The sequence below is a fragment of the Manduca sexta genome, chromosome 18 (genome assembly GCF_014839805.1).
Source record: "Manduca sexta isolate Smith_Timp_Sample1 chromosome 18, JHU_Msex_v1.0, whole genome shotgun sequence".
Classification (NCBI taxonomy): domain Eukaryota; kingdom Metazoa; phylum Arthropoda; class Insecta; order Lepidoptera; family Sphingidae; genus Manduca; species Manduca sexta.
The window spans coordinates 10,772,979-10,790,160 of record NC_051132.1 but is presented as its reverse complement, the minus strand read 5'-3'; the positions used below and the strand labels follow the sequence as shown (position 1 = coordinate 10,790,160).

The window sequence follows — 17,182 nt, the reverse complement described above, 5'->3', positions numbered from 1 at the left end:
CAAGTATATCCAAAATTCTTTGTGACTTACCGCTTGCTTTCACGGTGAAGAAAAAACATCGTGAGGAAACCTGAGAAGTTCTCTATAGGGATTTCGAGGGTGTGTGAAGTCTACCAATCCGCACTAGGCCAGCGTGGTGGACTAAGGCCTAATCCCTCTCAGTAGTAGAGGGAGCCCGTGCCCAACAGTGGGACAGTATATAATACAGGGCTAATATTATTAATACACACACGCTCACGCCTTTTCTCCCCGAAGAGGTAGGCAGAGGCGCGCACATACGCCGTCATATGTATTCCGTCCCATGATGTGATAGGGGACCTGGATACTGAATAGAAACACTGAATACCACTTTGCCCGACCTGCGGATCGATACCAAGACCTCAGCACTGAAATCGTACCGTAATAATATTGTGTATTATAGTTCATACGTATTTTGCATCAACGGATTGCAAAACTAATTCATTTGTTTTATAGTGATTGACTAGTTGATATTTCTTTTATACCCTTTACAATTACTTTTTTTTCGGAAAACCGTAATATAACAGTAAACAACACTTTTTAGTTTATTGTTTTAAAATATCGCGCAAATAAGTCAGTTACGTAACATTTGAGTTTTGACGTCATAATAAAAACAAAAGATACTATGACTCGAAAAAAAAATTATATTAAACGAAAAATGTGACAATAAACGTGGCAATACCATACATATACACATTTTATAGTAATAACTAAGATATATTATCAAACTCCTTGCTATATTCCTTTGCCTTTGCAACTAGTTGCCGGCATAATGGAAAATGGGAACGATAATTATATTAGCGATATTTTAGATTCAGAAATTTTTTGTAAGAACTGAAGAGAGCTAAAAACTGGACGTAAAGAACTCTTTGGATCACATTCACTACCAGCAATTAAGCGATATGTGTGTACTTCTTAGTACACACCATACAAGATTCATGTCTAATAGCGAAATTATGATTTACTCTGAAAAAACAACACACGAAACATATTAATAACTAGCATTTGCCCGCTGCTCGGCCCGCCTGAAAAAGCTTTTCTGGGATAAATAATTTCCCGTAATAAAAATAGCATATAGCAGACAGGAGTAATAAAACTTCCTATTAGTGAAAAAAAAACGGTGTAGTAGTTCCTGAGATTAACGCGTTCAAACAAACTCTTCAGCTTTATATATTATTATATAGATTTTAATTGATCTTGTGTATAACAGTACAACAGTGGACAATTTTAGAAGGAATAAACAGATGCGCTATCGCCTACTTTTATCCATGTGTATTCCATCTCATGATATGACAGGGAGCAAATTATCACCTTATCGGATACAATTAGTAGACTCCAGACTGACAGAACAGAAAACCCCATTATCAACGTGCCAGACCGGGGATCGGACCCGCGACCGCCACGTTGCAGCAGTAATGTAATAAAACCACGACACAAAATATTATCGAACCGAGACCTCAACACTGCAATTGTATCGTCATAAAACTACGTCACCAAGGCAGTCATAAATTATATTCAACCTTAATAATATGTTCATCGTTGGAAATTAATGTTTAAAGTGTTGACTACGATTATAGTTATTTTGCGGAAAAATCTTTTAAAATTATTGTACATAATATGGAATGTGTGTTTTAAAAAAAATCAACATGCGCCATTTTCTAATTCCTATTAGAAATGTAAAACTGAAAACATGCTACACACTTAAATATTTAGGAAGCGAAGAGATACAAAGGCTTTTTTGAATAGTATATTTGTGTCCTGGAAATGATATTCCAATCTTACTTTCACTTTACATATCACACTTTTTAGGGTATACAATATATTTTGATTGCTTAAATATTAAATTTCAGTAATAAATTAAGGAAATTTTTATTTTAGCCTTAATAGCTTAATGATTCTATGGCATGATTTAACCAAAACTTATATTATTTTGGTCTCTTTATCGTCACAACATTATAATTATTGATATAATCTAGTAATAGCCTGTACACTATCATACAGAATAAGGGCCCTGATCTTTTTCTAATATTCGAATACTTTCCTGACAATTCGTTGCGATACCAATCAAAAAGACATAAAACTACGAATTGTATAAAATCATTTAATATATAAAACAATAAATAGTTACACTAAAATTACTAATTACAAATATTGCATTAACCGCGGCATGTCGACACCTCGTGGCACAGGATTTCTCATAGGCAGAACTTCGACTGGTGACTCCTTATTACAAACTTTGCAAGCATTAGCAGCCACCATCAAACTCTGCAGGGCGGATTGTTTCAAAAGTCCGCCATTTCGTGCCTTTTGTTTTTCTGCTCACCATCCTGGGAGGCATCCTGTTTATGGCATTGGCCACTGTTTCAATTTTCTCTGGCATTGGTGCCTTGTTCAGGAAGGACATAAGTAGAGGTGCTAGAATGTTTTGCTTTTGATTTAAAACTCTTGTTTGAGGCTGTGTTGGGTAAAGGCTTGTAGCTGGATATTGTGCGGAGATGTTCTGAAAATATATTGAAGTTAAAGCGAGGTACGGCTTGTCATACGACCTTTTTTGGTGGAATCTTCAAAGTTTTGTTAATAAAATACGTTATACTTACATCTATTATAAGCATCTGTATGAAAACAATACCAAATAACTTCCACATATTTCTGGATTTTTGTGTTGATTTAAACTAAAAAAAGAATATTAAACTTTCTTTCTTTTATATAAGTGGATATTTCTTGACAACTATTTTTTTTTTAATATTTTTTTACGAATATCGACATATTCTTCAGTTATCGTTTTTATGAAGACCGTATAACCAAATCCATATATATGTACCTAAGTTTATCTAAATACAGTCTTTATCTACAATGCAAAACATTTTGTAATTTTCTTTATCTCTAATTGTAATTTTCCAGATAAGTATTACATTGATTTCATAAAATCTGAAATTAAGCAATTATGATATGATGTAATTCATGTTGAGTTTCGAAAGTATAAAAAAAATCATGATCAGAATCAGATCGACGGTCTAGAAAACAAATTAATTCGGACGACACAGAGAAAATAGACAATCTGGCAAAAAAGATGGATCGCAACAACTTATGTAGCAAATAATATACTGACGTAATTTGGTTTCAGCAATAGTAAAAATAGTATTAAAGATCAGTCTTACAAGAAATATTCAAGTAAAATAAAAAAAATACAATTTTTATTTTATATAAGTATTTATTTTTAAATTAAATACAAGGGGGTGGTATAGGTATTTTTTTCAAATACTGGCATTTACAATCGCATGGACACAATGGCGGAGTGTAAGGATAAAATGGCGGCGCTAAAGCCGAAACCGGAGACGCTGCTGGCAAAAATGGGTTTCCCATATACATCATCATTTCCGGTACTGGCATTTCAGCTATGGGGCCACACCTTCCGGGTATCATACCATAGTTAACTGATTCTATGTATTTAATTGGTGGGTTACATGGCATTGGAAGATCGTATGGCATCGCTACTAATGGCATCTGTTTGGCACAAGGTGGGCCAATAGATGGCACTACTATTGAAAATGGCCGTTGACATGGTGCCGGTAATACAATGCAGTTTACCTGAAAAATAAATACACTTGATAAGAGGAAATGAAAGAGGAATCGTATTTAGGGATATTAGCCAAGATGCGATTTTACAATCGTTCACGCTACCTTTTTGTATGGGAAGGATATATCCTGACGATAGGCTTATCGATAGGATATTTAATTCCTACACATTATTTTGTTTTCTATTAGCGTCAACGATTGTAGAAACGCATCTTTGCTACGGTCGTAGGGTATGCTCGGGGCCTAGTCCACATTAAGTTTCATCTAACAAACTTGAAAACATTTAAACATCCGAATATTTTCACTGGCTCGCGTTTATAATATTAGTAAAAGTAAGAAATAATATAAAATTAATAAATAATCTTAGACCTATATTATCTATATTGCCCACTGCTGGGCTCGCGTCTACTTAACTACCGAGCTGGTTTAAGGCTCAGTTTTCCGAGATGGCCTAGTGCAGCTTAGCCGAGCATACATACACCCGAAATTTTTATTTATTCTAAGGTATGTAGGTAAGCTATTTAAGTACACTGATAACTAATTTAATATTCATATAACTCGAGGTCGAAATCAAGGTGAAATGATTGCACTGATTTTAAAGCTTATACACATATTAATTACAACAAATTACGAGGAGTGAGCACAAAACAAATAATATCCATTATTTAATTGCGTATAAAAACGCTGAATAATAAAAACTACAAAAATACTTACACTAACTAATACAGCAGAAGTAAATACTAGCGTCAACATTTTTATGTAGGTCTGTTGTGTTATGCGATATTAAAACACACATTTCCTTTATGTAGTGCTAATTTATGTAATGTTGTGATTTCGTGTTTATTTACATCATTTATTACATAGTTTATCGGTCATTGTAACATTTGTGATATTAAACTATATCACACAGTAATCCATTTTTCATTTAGATAACACATGCTTCTGCAATCAGCATGTCTATTTTTTTTTATTGCTTTGTATGACGAGACGAGTTTACCGTTCGCCTGTTGGTAAGCGATATGACCGCCCATAAACAGTAGAAATACCATGCAACACCTTGAATTATATATACATGTATTGTTTGATATTCCACTGCGCTCGCCATCCTAAGACATGAGATGTTAAGTCTTATTATGTCCAGTAGTTCCTTCAAACCGGAACCGAACATGGATTACCTCCGTGCCTCGGAAGCAAATAAAGCCGTTGGTCCTGCACCTGATCTCTCTCTAGTCAAGTTGGATTGTCCTATCCTCCATGGATGGTCTATGCGAGTGAAGGAACAGAGAGTGCACCTGTGTATTGCGCACACACTTGTGCTAATGTGTTCACTAATTATAATATATCCTGGGTACATGGATAATCGTTTAGTTTGAACGCCGTGGCCAAAATTCGGTTGGGAAGGAATGCATCGTAATATTATATAGTACCTAGGTAGCTATTTACATAATTCAGGGAGAGGCAGCTGCCTCCTCTCCCCCTAGAGATTCTAAAACTCGAATAAATTCACTAATTCCATGCTCAATATTCTGTACGCTCAATTACGCTCTGCTCTATGTTTTTATTAAAGCGGGAGAGAGGAAGTAGGGGAGGAACACGTGCTCCCGACTTTACCTACAATGCATACTTTTCTCATTCTCCATATCAACTATCAACGGCGACGCTCATGATAATTCCTGTATACATTATCTATATATACTTACAACTGTTGTACATACATATATATTTATAAATAGGTGACTATCAAGTAACTCCGAAGCTAGAGAGAGTTAATATATTGTATTTTTGATCTTTGATTGTTATATCAGCGCACTTACACTTCGTATAGCCACAAAAGTAGCTGAACCCTTTTAACTTTTGTGTCGGTATCAACAAAGGCATTTTATTCACTAAAATAAACTTTAAAATGTTAACTTTGTTTTAGCTAAGGAAAAATAATATTTCGATTTCAATTAATTTGTAGAAGTGTTTTGAAGTTTTAAATTTGTTCAGCTACTTTTGTGTGTGACTGTACACATGCTATCAAAATATAGTAGACTGTACTTTTCATAAACAGCTGGAAGCACATCACCAAACCATTGTTCCACTTTTTTAACGATGACCCGAGAAATCCCCACCCATGTGAGCAGTAAACGACACAGTCTAGAGCTGGGCTCTACCACAAATAATTTATAGACATATGATGTATAACACTATTATATAGCCTCTGCCTACCCCTTCAGGTACAAGAGGCGTGAGTGTATGTACTACGTTCTGATATCAATAATAAATATTATTGAAAACATTTGTTAACGAAGAGATTGGACTGTGCGTGATTCATGAGATAGTAAATACAACCGATTTCTATAAACCATTGTTTTTAATATTTGGGGGCGAGAACCCCATAGGGAACAGAGACAGCATGTAAAGAGGACGTTAATGTACATTTTGTCAATCAATTTCTATATCTTACGAACAATCCTTTATTCTGGATGAAAGGTAGCATAAGTCCATCTGTACCCAGAACAAAATACATATAATATTCAAAATTTCACTGTCACCGGTTTGAGTAGTAGTAGGTGTGGGCGAAACAAATAGACATACTCATTTTTACAATATTATTTAGGATACTTCGTGAGCCTTTCGCTTCCTCTTCCTGTGATTGAAGAGAAGGGGAAGTGAACATTTCTATTAAGGCAGCGGCGTGGCGTGACTGAAAACACGTTGAGAATCCTTACTAAATAATCATTACTCTATTATAGTTAGGGAGTCGATGATAACGTTTAATATTGTTTATAGAAATCGAGTATTAGTCGACGCGTGATTACGTTTCGTGTTCGATTTTTTTCGTTTTAGCATTTATTTTTTGTTAACAAGGGAATAATAATTAATAATAATTAATAACGTGCAAAAAATGAGAAAGAGTTAAAATAGTGGCGCAGCTCTTAGAGTTAAACATTATTATGTGGTAGAGATCTATAGAAAAGTTTTTGGCCGTAGAGGTGTTTTGCCTCTTCCTACAAAGTCAATTTTGTGAAGTTATAATGTTCAGCACGTTTTTACTATAATATAAAAATATCTATGACATAGAGGTGGTTTCCATGATATGTATTTCCTTCTGTATCACGTTCATAGACTTAATGCATTCAGAGTAGGAAGCTGTATATATGTAGTTTATGTATATGGTGAATAAAGGATAATATTGTTAAATTGAATAATTTACTTTATTCAAATAAATTAAATAAATAGTATAATAAATAAATTACTATAAATTAAATTATTACAGTTCTGACGATGCCAAAGATAGTCTAAATTAGATAAAAAGCACCATCCCAGGATTCAATATAGGACCATATAGTGATCCTTATAAAGTAGGTGGGGGTATGGGAACCTTCCTCAAGTACTGATTTCTTGCTTGTGTGGGCGGCGGCAGCATGTTTGAAGCTGGTGGTGCAAACGCTGATATTGGAGACGCCACTGGCAAATATGGGCTCACTATCGAAGGATTCATGACAGGAAGTGCCTCTGATGGCAGCCTGGCATAATTCATCATACCTGGGCTCATCATCGGGCATGGCTGGGCCAAAGGCTGACTATACTCTCGTGGGAAAACCTCAGCCATATTGACCATATTTGGCATGATGCGAGCTGGCATCCTGTCATTTCGAACAGGCAATACTTCAACTTTCGACATAACTCTTGGCGGTTCAATTTCCTTTGCCCTACAAGCACACGGCATAACTTCACGTGGCATGATTGCTCGAACTGGCACTGCTGTTTCGATCTGATTGGCCACAAGTCTGTTTGGCATTAGTATTTCTGGCACGGATATTCTGCGATTAGAACCTGCGGCAGCCATTTGTAATAACTGCAACGCACTTTGTGTCTTCGTTGGTGATAAGATGTCCTGCAGAATCGAAGCCACCATATTGCTATTAACTACCCTTTGACAGTTAATTTTTGTAATCTGTACTCCCATTATTGCCAGGGATAAAATAAGCACTTTCATTCCCATGGCGATCTGTAAAAAAAATAATAGCAAATTTATTAATTATAGCAGAAAGAGTTAGTTTTAAACGAAACTGATTTATATGTAATTGTTTTGCGACAAATACAAGTATGGAAAAACAATTTGCAAAGTGGCAATAAAAGAAAAAGTAACCAGAGTAAACTTACAATTTTCTCTATGGGAAATCAAATTCGACTGTGTGTCGTATTAAAATTTGTTGAGGTTTTTATAAAAGACTTTGAATTCATTATCTCTAAAACTTGCATTACGTACATATAATTAGCTGTAAATCGATAATAAGTTATCTATCTATTTATGCAATATTAAACCAAACAACTTGACTATTAAGCACTGATTTTATGTAATAACTTATCTAAGATATCGTTTGTTGATTCCAATATAAATAACTGGAAACAACTTGCTCAATATATTGCGAATTAACTATAAAATTTATTAGATGCAAAAATGAGTGATAGGAAATGTGACTCTACAGAGCTACAGTATATACTAAATTCAAGCGAAAATCTAATATCTGTTTACCGATTCCTATTGGATAAATGATACTATCGGTCTTTAATCAGATTGTTGTTTGTATTGTATAATAAGCAATAAGTATGTATACTGTTATGCATGCCAACGTATACTATATTTCCGTGTCATAGTGTATAAACCAAAGGTCCCGCCAAGTATGACCCCAATACAATCAAATTGGATGCAATAAGGATTTTTATGTCGAAAAGAAAAAAGTACAGTGAAATTTTCGCATTCCTAATACTAAATAGGATAATTGGAAATTCGAGCATGAGTGAAAATGATAACTTTTGTTTTTATATAGGCACAACAAAGTTATTTCACTACACCTGATGGTATGTGGAGTGCCTTCTACATAGAGTACTGATAACTGATGAGAGATATTTATACTTTACCATGATGGGCTGTTTGTAACTGGAGATACACAGACTGACGCCGGAACGCTACACACTTACGTGGGCCACTATGGCGGATTTTATATCTTGTATTCGGTGGTTGCTGCGCGAGCGGATACGAATATTCTATCAATAGCAAACGTAAGCAAAAGAAACCATACTAATGCCTCCTCTAATGTGACGCCAAATGCTGCAAGAAACGCTTTACTATACCTATTTTCGATATGCTCTACTAAAGAAAAACTTGTAATAAACCTGGAATGACAATTCCAATATATGCAATGAGTCATTAATACTTGATGCTACCTTGGTGGCTGATGCACCCACTTTAGGTTGACTGATAGAGAATGCCTTTGGCATTAAGTCCGCCGATATACATATTATGTATATAAAGTACATATAAATAAGAATTATATTTCAATAAATAAGAATTATGGTTCTGCAGGGCCCGTAGGCTAGCCTTTTTACAATCGTTAACGTATAGTTAACAACGAAAAAATGGGAATAGCGTATCCTATCGATATGCCAATCATTGGGATGTCATTTCTAAACATAACGTTAGCGTTAACGAATGTAAAAAGGCGTTTTGATTACGCCTCTTGATCTTGTAGTACATTTATGCTGAACCGGCCAATTCGAAAGAATATAGTATAGAGTTTCAGTACCGAAGTGTCCATATAATCAGATTCCTGCCGGCTTTCCTTTATGTAGAATCTAATTATCATTAGCATGATTTGCAGACCGCATTCATGCATATTTTTCTTTCGGAAAAAAGAGCCACTGTGGAATAGGCTTTAAAGTTTCAGCGTATCTTCGCAATTTAAATAGAGTTGATAATGTCAACTGATTTTATTTTTAAGTTCTTATATAAGATTTGTTCATTTAAAGACGTTACTGCACTTGATGTTAGGCAAACCCTTTGGGCAAATCATAAAAGCTATTGTATATATTTATTTATATTGATAAATATAATAAAGAACTACTGTAATAGAAACTCATAATATTACGACTAAACTAAGATGTAAAACTTTTCTGGTCTCCAAGATACAGGCATCGCCTAGTTTGGGGCCCCCTGTTAATTAAAGTTTAAAAATTCTATGTAAGCACAAATAATTTTAGCATGTGAACAATGTTATGTTGTCGTTTACTGTTGTGCCAAATAAAGGTTTGATTATTATTATTATTATTATTATTAGTATGCCGGCAAAATCCGGACGATGACTCGCTCGAACGAAGTAGTTTGGATGAGTTAAAGGAATAAATTATAATTGTTCACTGAGGTTTTTCCATAATTATAATCTATATAAAAATACTGTAGATTTGCGTATATTGTGTATAGACCTTGTTTTGTTTGTGTATTGCTCTATTGTGAACATGTTACTAAGTTTTAAAACAAAAATCTTGTAACCATGACAGCTAACATTTTATTTCCGACTTACTGCTGGGCACCAAAAATAAACACATATAAATCACAATATAAACAGAAATCTTTACGAAGATAACGTACTCCTCTCATTTAGCCGTAAATATTATTCGATATGATTTGGAAATATCTAAATCCAAGAAAAATATACTTAAGAATGAAGCCCAGGACTTTCTTTACTTATAAAAGTACCTATAAACCGGGTAATCATCAGAAAATCAAGATAACTGTATAATATATTTAATTGCAATTAAATGAAATTATGCTATACTTAGTCTATAGTATTCAGGGTACACCCATCATTCACTGGAAATAATGAATGGATTTTTATTTATTTATTTGTTTTTTTTTTTTGTTAGTGCTTTTTTCGACGTTCATGGACTATAGATTTTAAAAACAAAATGTATAAGTAAAGTTTTATAAATCATTGGTGAACATTAATATTATTTTGCTGTTAGGCAATTCAAGTATGTACCTATATCTTCACCGTAAGGGAAATTAAGGACAATCCGAATTAGTAACAAATAAATTTATTTAAATAAATATTATATGCAACTAACAAATAATTATTACAAAAATGGCGGCTGTAGTTTCACTTGACGTAAATATTTTGTTCCACCAACTACGGGCGGTGAAGGAGGCAGGGTAACACCACCGCAAGCGCCGCATCCACCGCAACCGCCGCATCCACCGCATCCGCATGGTGTACTTTGACATCCGCAAGAGTAAATCGGAACATCGGGCATAGCAGTGATGACGCATCCGCACGGTTCCAACATGGCTGTTAAGCATTCCAAAGGCGTTGGTATTTTCATTGCGCAACAACCGCAGTTTCCATCCGCACATCCACAAGGAATTTCTGTTACAGGCACCTTGCATTTACAAGGACACACATCATAGGGAGAAACATAATCATAATTCATCCACATAGACCCTTGGCATCCGCACGGATTAAGTGACTGGCAACCACAAGACTTTATAGGAGATTGACATCCGCAAGCATTAGTTGGTTGACAACCACAAGCATTTATCGATTGACAACCACAAGCGTTTATTGGTTGACAACCACAGGGTTTTGCAAGGGTTTGACATCCACAACGGGGGATTTCTACAAAGTCGTATATATTCGGGAATAGAGCAGAATTTTTATATCCACACGTGCAAGTTTCAGGACTTTGACATCCGCATGGCATCTCTATCGTATACACTGCTGCGACGGGTAGCCCGGAACCACATGCGCATAAAGGTATTTCTAACGGTTCCACATATACAGGTTTTGTGCATCCACACGGCCTTCTCATATTTATATCGCATGTGCATGGAAGATCAAGTCCAAGTCCGCGACATCCGCATCGAGGAACATCCACGACAGGGGTACCGCATCCACAAGCAGGTATTTTAACTGTTCGTATTTTTGTTGATTTAGCTGTTGATATGACACGTGCATCAGCCTGAAAAAAGGTGAAATGTTTTTTGTAGTGTGCTATAATTAATTACTTAAGTCTTGGTACTTTTTTCTGAGTTCAAAATAAGCGAACACAAAGTATATTATTTAGACCTGTATTAAGTATGAATCACTCCAAGATTTCGGATGCGGCATAAAAACTGCTTAGAATACACTACATACTTTCGGTGACTTAATGTTCACAAATTCCACATGTCGTCTATTCTCTTCGTACAGCAAAAAATGATTTTTAACAAGAATAAAAATACAACGGGTCGATAAAATAATTTGAATACTTACTACATAAAGCCATAGGCAACACAAAGTAAGAAGAATTAAATGTTTTCCCTCCATTGTGTTTTTTTAATACAAATAAAACATATTCAACGCTTTTATATTAAAAAGTTAAACAATCGATGTTTCGAAAATCTTTAACTTGGCAATCATTTTCACAATTAAATATCGATTGATTCATATTATCGATAGTGATTTCGTTTTGAATGATAACATCAACCTGTTTAGGTAAACCGTATACCTATCTATCGTTACTAATATCTTTCATAAAATGGAGTGTTGGGCCCGCTCAACTATACCATTTTCTTAACTATAGGAGGCCCTTCCCCACGCAAACGAGCATTCTCATTCCATTCTACTCTGACGCACAAGTTACGAGCGGAAATATGCAAAGATTTCAGAATGATAATGTTAAAAAATATATATTAGCCCTTTTTTGTTATTTTTTTAACAATTTTACACGCATCTCCACACTCCTTTTCTTTTACGTTCCTCCGTTACATCAATTACCATTGTCTCTGGCATAGTCTAATTTCTTGCTAAGATCAAATATACTCAAATTTTGTGACAATGTTCAGATGTTTGTTAGAAATAAACTCAGAAACAGCTGAACGGATTCGGATGAAATTTGGCACAATTTACTTCAATTTTTATCCCGAGAATTGACTCCCATGGGAATTAATTGAATTTTTTAACATGATTTTTCAAATTGAAGGCGCTGGCGTTGTACACAATAGCGAATTAGAAAAATAAAGATAGTGGTAAGTGATACGACCGCCCATAAACAGTAGAAACACCATACAACACCTTGAATTACAAAGTATTGTTTGGTATTACACAGCGCTCGCCATCTTGAGACATGAGATGGTAAGTCTTTATGTCCTGTAGTTACGCTGGCTACAATGTTCTTCAAACAGAAACACAACAAAGACTACACTGCTGCTTGGCGACAGAAATAGACATTGCCGTGGTACCTACCCAGGCGGACTCTCACACATGACTGACCTACCACCAGTAAACCATCAGAAACTGCAGTGCAGTGCATATTATTGTTGGTTTGTTAAAAATAAATCCTCGGAAATTACACATAGACCTTAAGTCTTTTATCCCCAAAGAGGTAGATTGGTGGTAATCCACTTTTTGTTGTGCATCATATCAAATATATTGTATTCCCTCCCAAAGTTGGTAGAGGCCATGTCTATCGCCATATCAGACCCAAGAAATTGAACAAAAAATAAAATAAAACCATAGTTACAATATACACATTTTTATTAAACTGTACAACTAATATACATTCATCTAAAACTAAAAAAAATATAAACCAACTCCACAAAATAACCAGTTATCATTACTACCACTATATATGAGGATATTTTGTACTTTGTTCAATGTAAACTGCAATAGAAAAAGTCCATACAACACTTTTATAGTTAGCAATATTAAGTGTAGAGCTGTACATCAGTGGCAAAAGTTGAAATTTTCCGAACGGGATGACAATACAACAAATAGATACTTATTTATTTTTATTAAACATAAAAGTGGTCTGCAAATCGTTCAAATGATAATTATTAGAGTTTCGAAAAATTACGAAAGGCAAGCCGACAGGATACGGGTTTTATGAACTTTTTGCTACTGAATGAATTCAAGATATTAAACACTAACACATAAACCGATAAGTCATACGTAAATGCAAGTCAAGGCAGTATCATTAAATGCTTAGATTAAATGTATCATGATCAACATGATTAATTCTGGTACATAAATGTAATGATAATGTTCATTTTCAAACACATTTTTTTTACAAGCGCAATTGATAAAAAATAAAAAGAAACATAGCTATAGTATTTGATCACTATTTCATAGCTGCTTTTCATATCAGGAACTTATAAATTTTAAAATTATTGCAGAAATGCACACACATCATCACGCATTTATCCCCGAAGGGGTATGCAGAGGTGCAACCAAGGCACCCACTTTTCGCCGAGTGTGTTCCGTCCCAGGATGTGATAGGGGGGCGAGCCTATCGCCATATCGGGCACAAATTCCAGACTCCGGGCTAATATTGAGCAGAAAAACCCAAATAATGCAGAAGATGCAGAAATACATTTCTTAATAACTCAGTACATAAACTAACCAAATATATTGTCACCGAACAGCAAGATTCAGAACTGTCTATAAACAGCAACATTATTCGTAACTACTCATGTAGATTCATAGATACAATTCCTAAATGCCAATTGATAGACTGGTTGTTAATTCATAGGTTGGTCTCAGTCTCATTCGTTCTTCACTGGAGGAGGTTTGCCGCTGGCCAGCACTTTCTTCATTGTCTTCATCATACTTGGAATAATTGTCATGTGTTTGTCCACACATTTGATGGCACATTTCTCGAATTCTATTGTGCATTTGTCAATCTGGAAGTTAAAGATATAAATCAATGATTATTAATCTGCAACAACCATAATGAAAATTCATTAAAGCAATTTAGTTCAGTCTGTGATTTAAAGTTCTGAATTTGATGGGTTACTAATGTAGCAAACTGTGTTATCAGGAGTGCCACAATAGGAAGCATAATATAATGAAATCTTAACTCTTTCACGAGAATGGGCAAAATATTTGGCAAAACATTTTTGCACCGAAATTCGTAAGTAGACTAGTATTGTATAATTTAATACACCTACAATAATTTTTATTAAGGGCAGTTAGTTAGGTAATGGTGGGGATGGAATTCATTGCGATTATTTTGTTAGTAGTCTATTACAATGCAGAAAAATCAAAACCCAATGTAACCTCATAATTATCATTCCCCATGAAAGGATAAATAGCTATGAAGACCACTAGTTTTTTGGTTACATGTTGAGGTCATATTTTTTTCATTCTTTACTAGTTAATTCTATTTGTTAGCTTATATTCACATCTTCCAGTTTTTTGAGAAAAACTTTCCTTTTTACGAACACAGAAAATCCCTGATTTAATTTTACTTTGTTTCACATCTTTATTACAATAAATTACAATAAAAATATATATGAGTGGATAGAAAATATATCCAACTAACCGTCTCTTGACTGGGATCAGGTCCAAGACGGTCTCTTGCTGAATCATTGCAGTCCATCACACATCTCTGCAGCCTGTTCTGAAGATGGTTGATCTCTCCCTGTAGGCAAATAAAAATATGACTACAAAATAATGTCTGTAAAAATTGCTGAACATTTTTTTTTGCACAGTATGTAAGTAGGGCTAATCATTACATGTGATTTATGATTTTTTTAAGAATTTTGGTGGTATTTCTCATTTATAATTGAAGATTGATCTCAGACATAATAGTATTATTAGAAAGAAAGGGAATTTATATCATCAAATTGTATTATAGCAAAAAAAACCAGCCAGTAGAAATTGAGTCTTATGGGCCTTTTCTCTTTTTCTTTTTCTTTTATTAAGATAGTGCCATATTACTAACACCCAGCTTTTGTGGGGGGTGAATGAGCAGTTATATTGAAGAACCCTTTACCTGCTGTAGCAACTGTCAATCATATTCTCTAGTTACATTGCTGGCATGTAGCCTGCTGCAGAATGAAGTTTTTACCTGAACATAATTGTTGGCCTGGTTGAGTGGTGCAGTGCAGTTCTCTATGCATCCATGGACTCTCTCTAATGAAGACTGCTGGTCGTCACAACACTTGGCTGCACATCTATGCATGTCACCCTGGAATTCAATTATACAGTAATAAGTATCAACAAAGTGAGAAACTGCTGTCAAATAAATATTTTATTAATTTGTACAATAAATATTAATTTGATCTAACAAGAATTCTTTTAATCTAATAGAAATAATATATTGCATGACCTGTATATTATTGAGAAACAATAATAATTTATTGACAGCTCTTAGAAAACCGCCACAAGATATTTCAAAACAATGAACTTCAGGCTAACATCTCAGGGGCGCAGTGCAATGTATTGCAGTGCCTCCTTTTGTATCAAATTTTGGATAATTTTACTACCTATTTTAAATACTTTACTCGTCTCATTATTTAGTAAGTTCTATGAGTAAACTGATAATTATTTCATTATGGACAGAGCCTTGGGAGATAAAAATTACATCTTTTATATGTACTGTGTTAAAAGAGTTAAGTTTGGAGCCAGTTAAAACTGAGTTTCTACTCTCCTAAATTCCTTCTGTTATGAAGCTACTTACCGCTCATTGCGTAAGAATTTTTAAGATTAACTTGTTTATAACCTAAAAACTTACTTGCATTTTTCTTAAATAACTCCTGTCTAATTCATTGACCATATTGGTCATCTCCTGTTCAATCCTGTATTTTTGTGCCTCCACCATTTTTTATGGTTTATGTTATAGAAACATATAAAAATAATTCCGAGATACAGTACCGACAGCTCGTGGAAATATGACAATTGAATCTTGACTGATTAGTGATTAGGCATTCATCTGATGTCGATTCATTGAAGAATCAATTTTTTTGGTCCTAAGCCATCGATTTATTATAATAATTATAATGTAGTAATGCCAGGCAAGAAAACGCGCCCTACCACTTTTTTAAAATGATCGGCACTGGGTCTAGAGTTATAAAAGATCGGTTATGGTTTTGTTCTGATTGGTTTCCATTATTGGATTTAAATTCGAAATGCAAATTGATAAAAGATCGATGTTATGAAAATCGTTCTATTAGGACCTTGATATTTTAGGTAATCGATTTCTCAGATTTTAGTTCGCATCGATTTAAGAATTGTTTTTTTTTTAGGAAAAAATGGCCATCCTTACCAGAAATGTCAAATAGTCAATGACATTTCACTGTTGATGAATGAAAAAAGTTACGAACACGTTCATTCTATAAATTTAAAAGTTCATTTTTAAAACACCTAAGTATACAAAAAAATCGACTTATAAATTGTATTGTTTGAATGTCCTAATTGTTTTAAAAACTTTCATGCACTAAACGCACACATGTTTATAATACACACGTTTCGCCCTTTTTTGATTGAGTTCTTCATAACATTGTAGTCTGGTTAGTATTATGCCGGCGCCACACATAGCAAAAATATTTGAACACTTATTTGAACACCTGTTTGAACACATGTGTAGCAAGGGTATATGCGTATTTGCGCGAAGTTTGTTTAAATGTTTGCGTATTTGCCATTCGATATCGATTTTGCGACCACGCATCCCGCCACACTTGCGCAAAGTTCAGTTTTATGGAGTTCCTTGAAGAAGAAACGATTATATGGAAACCTAACAGTAAAAGCCATAAAAAATGAAATTTGGTCAGTTTCACCTGGTTCAGAATAACAAGTAAATTATTATCTTGCTCCATATCGGAGTTTTTAGTTTATTTTTATATAGATACATGTCATAAATAATTATATTCACAAATAGTACAAGTATACCGCGTCAACAAAAATGCGGTCTATCGTGTTTGTTGTCTCTTTGAATAGTGTGAGCGAATTTATTTGCAAAGTCTTTGTGGCAGGTCCGGGCAAAACTGTATTCAAATGTGTGG

The 17,182-nt window shown here is 34.4% G+C and overlaps 3 protein-coding genes and 2 long non-coding RNA genes across 5 annotated transcripts; all 5 read right to left on the bottom strand.

Annotated features, from left to right (window-relative positions):
- Positions 1–2,099: 2,099 nt before the first annotated feature.
- LOC115439750 lies at positions 2,100–3,175 on the bottom strand. The gene is made up of 2 exons (XR_003938292.2): positions 2,616–3,175; positions 2,100–2,518 (listed from the first exon to the last, which is right to left on the bottom strand). It is a non-coding gene; the product is annotated as an uncharacterized LOC115439750 (long non-coding RNA).
- Positions 3,176–3,277: 102 nt separating this feature from the next.
- On the bottom strand, positions 3,278–4,386 carry LOC119189624. Its single transcript, XR_005112518.1, has 2 exons — positions 4,309–4,386; positions 3,278–3,606 (listed from the first exon to the last, which is right to left on the bottom strand). It is a non-coding gene; the product is annotated as an uncharacterized LOC119189624 (long non-coding RNA).
- Positions 4,387–6,808: 2,422 nt separating this feature from the next.
- Positions 6,809–7,852, bottom strand: LOC115439761. Its single transcript, XM_030163744.2, has 2 exons — positions 7,747–7,852; positions 6,809–7,591 (listed from the first exon to the last, which is right to left on the bottom strand). The coding sequence occupies exon 2, from the start codon at positions 7,583–7,585 to the stop codon at positions 6,935–6,937; it is 651 nt and encodes a 216-aa protein (XP_030019604.1). The 5' UTR covers positions 7,586–7,591; positions 7,747–7,852; the 3' UTR covers positions 6,809–6,934.
- A 2,630-nt stretch (positions 7,853–10,482) lies between these two features.
- LOC115439764 (outer dense fiber protein 1) lies at positions 10,483–11,770 on the bottom strand. Its single transcript, XM_030163747.2, has 2 exons — positions 11,673–11,770; positions 10,483–11,379 (listed from the first exon to the last, which is right to left on the bottom strand). The coding sequence occupies exons 1-2, from the start codon at positions 11,724–11,726 to the stop codon at positions 10,498–10,500; spliced, it is 936 nt and encodes a 311-aa protein (XP_030019607.1). The 5' UTR covers positions 11,727–11,770; the 3' UTR covers positions 10,483–10,497.
- A 1,147-nt stretch (positions 11,771–12,917) lies between these two features.
- LOC115439789 (protein FAM136A) lies at positions 12,918–16,135 on the bottom strand. Its single transcript, XM_030163781.2, has 4 exons — positions 15,916–16,135; positions 15,250–15,369; positions 14,722–14,820; positions 12,918–14,080 (listed from the first exon to the last, which is right to left on the bottom strand). Exons 1-4 carry the CDS (start codon positions 16,000–16,002, stop codon positions 13,943–13,945), a joined length of 444 nt encoding a protein of 147 aa, XP_030019641.1. The 5' UTR covers positions 16,003–16,135; the 3' UTR covers positions 12,918–13,942.
- Positions 16,136–17,182: the final 1,047 nt, after the last annotated feature.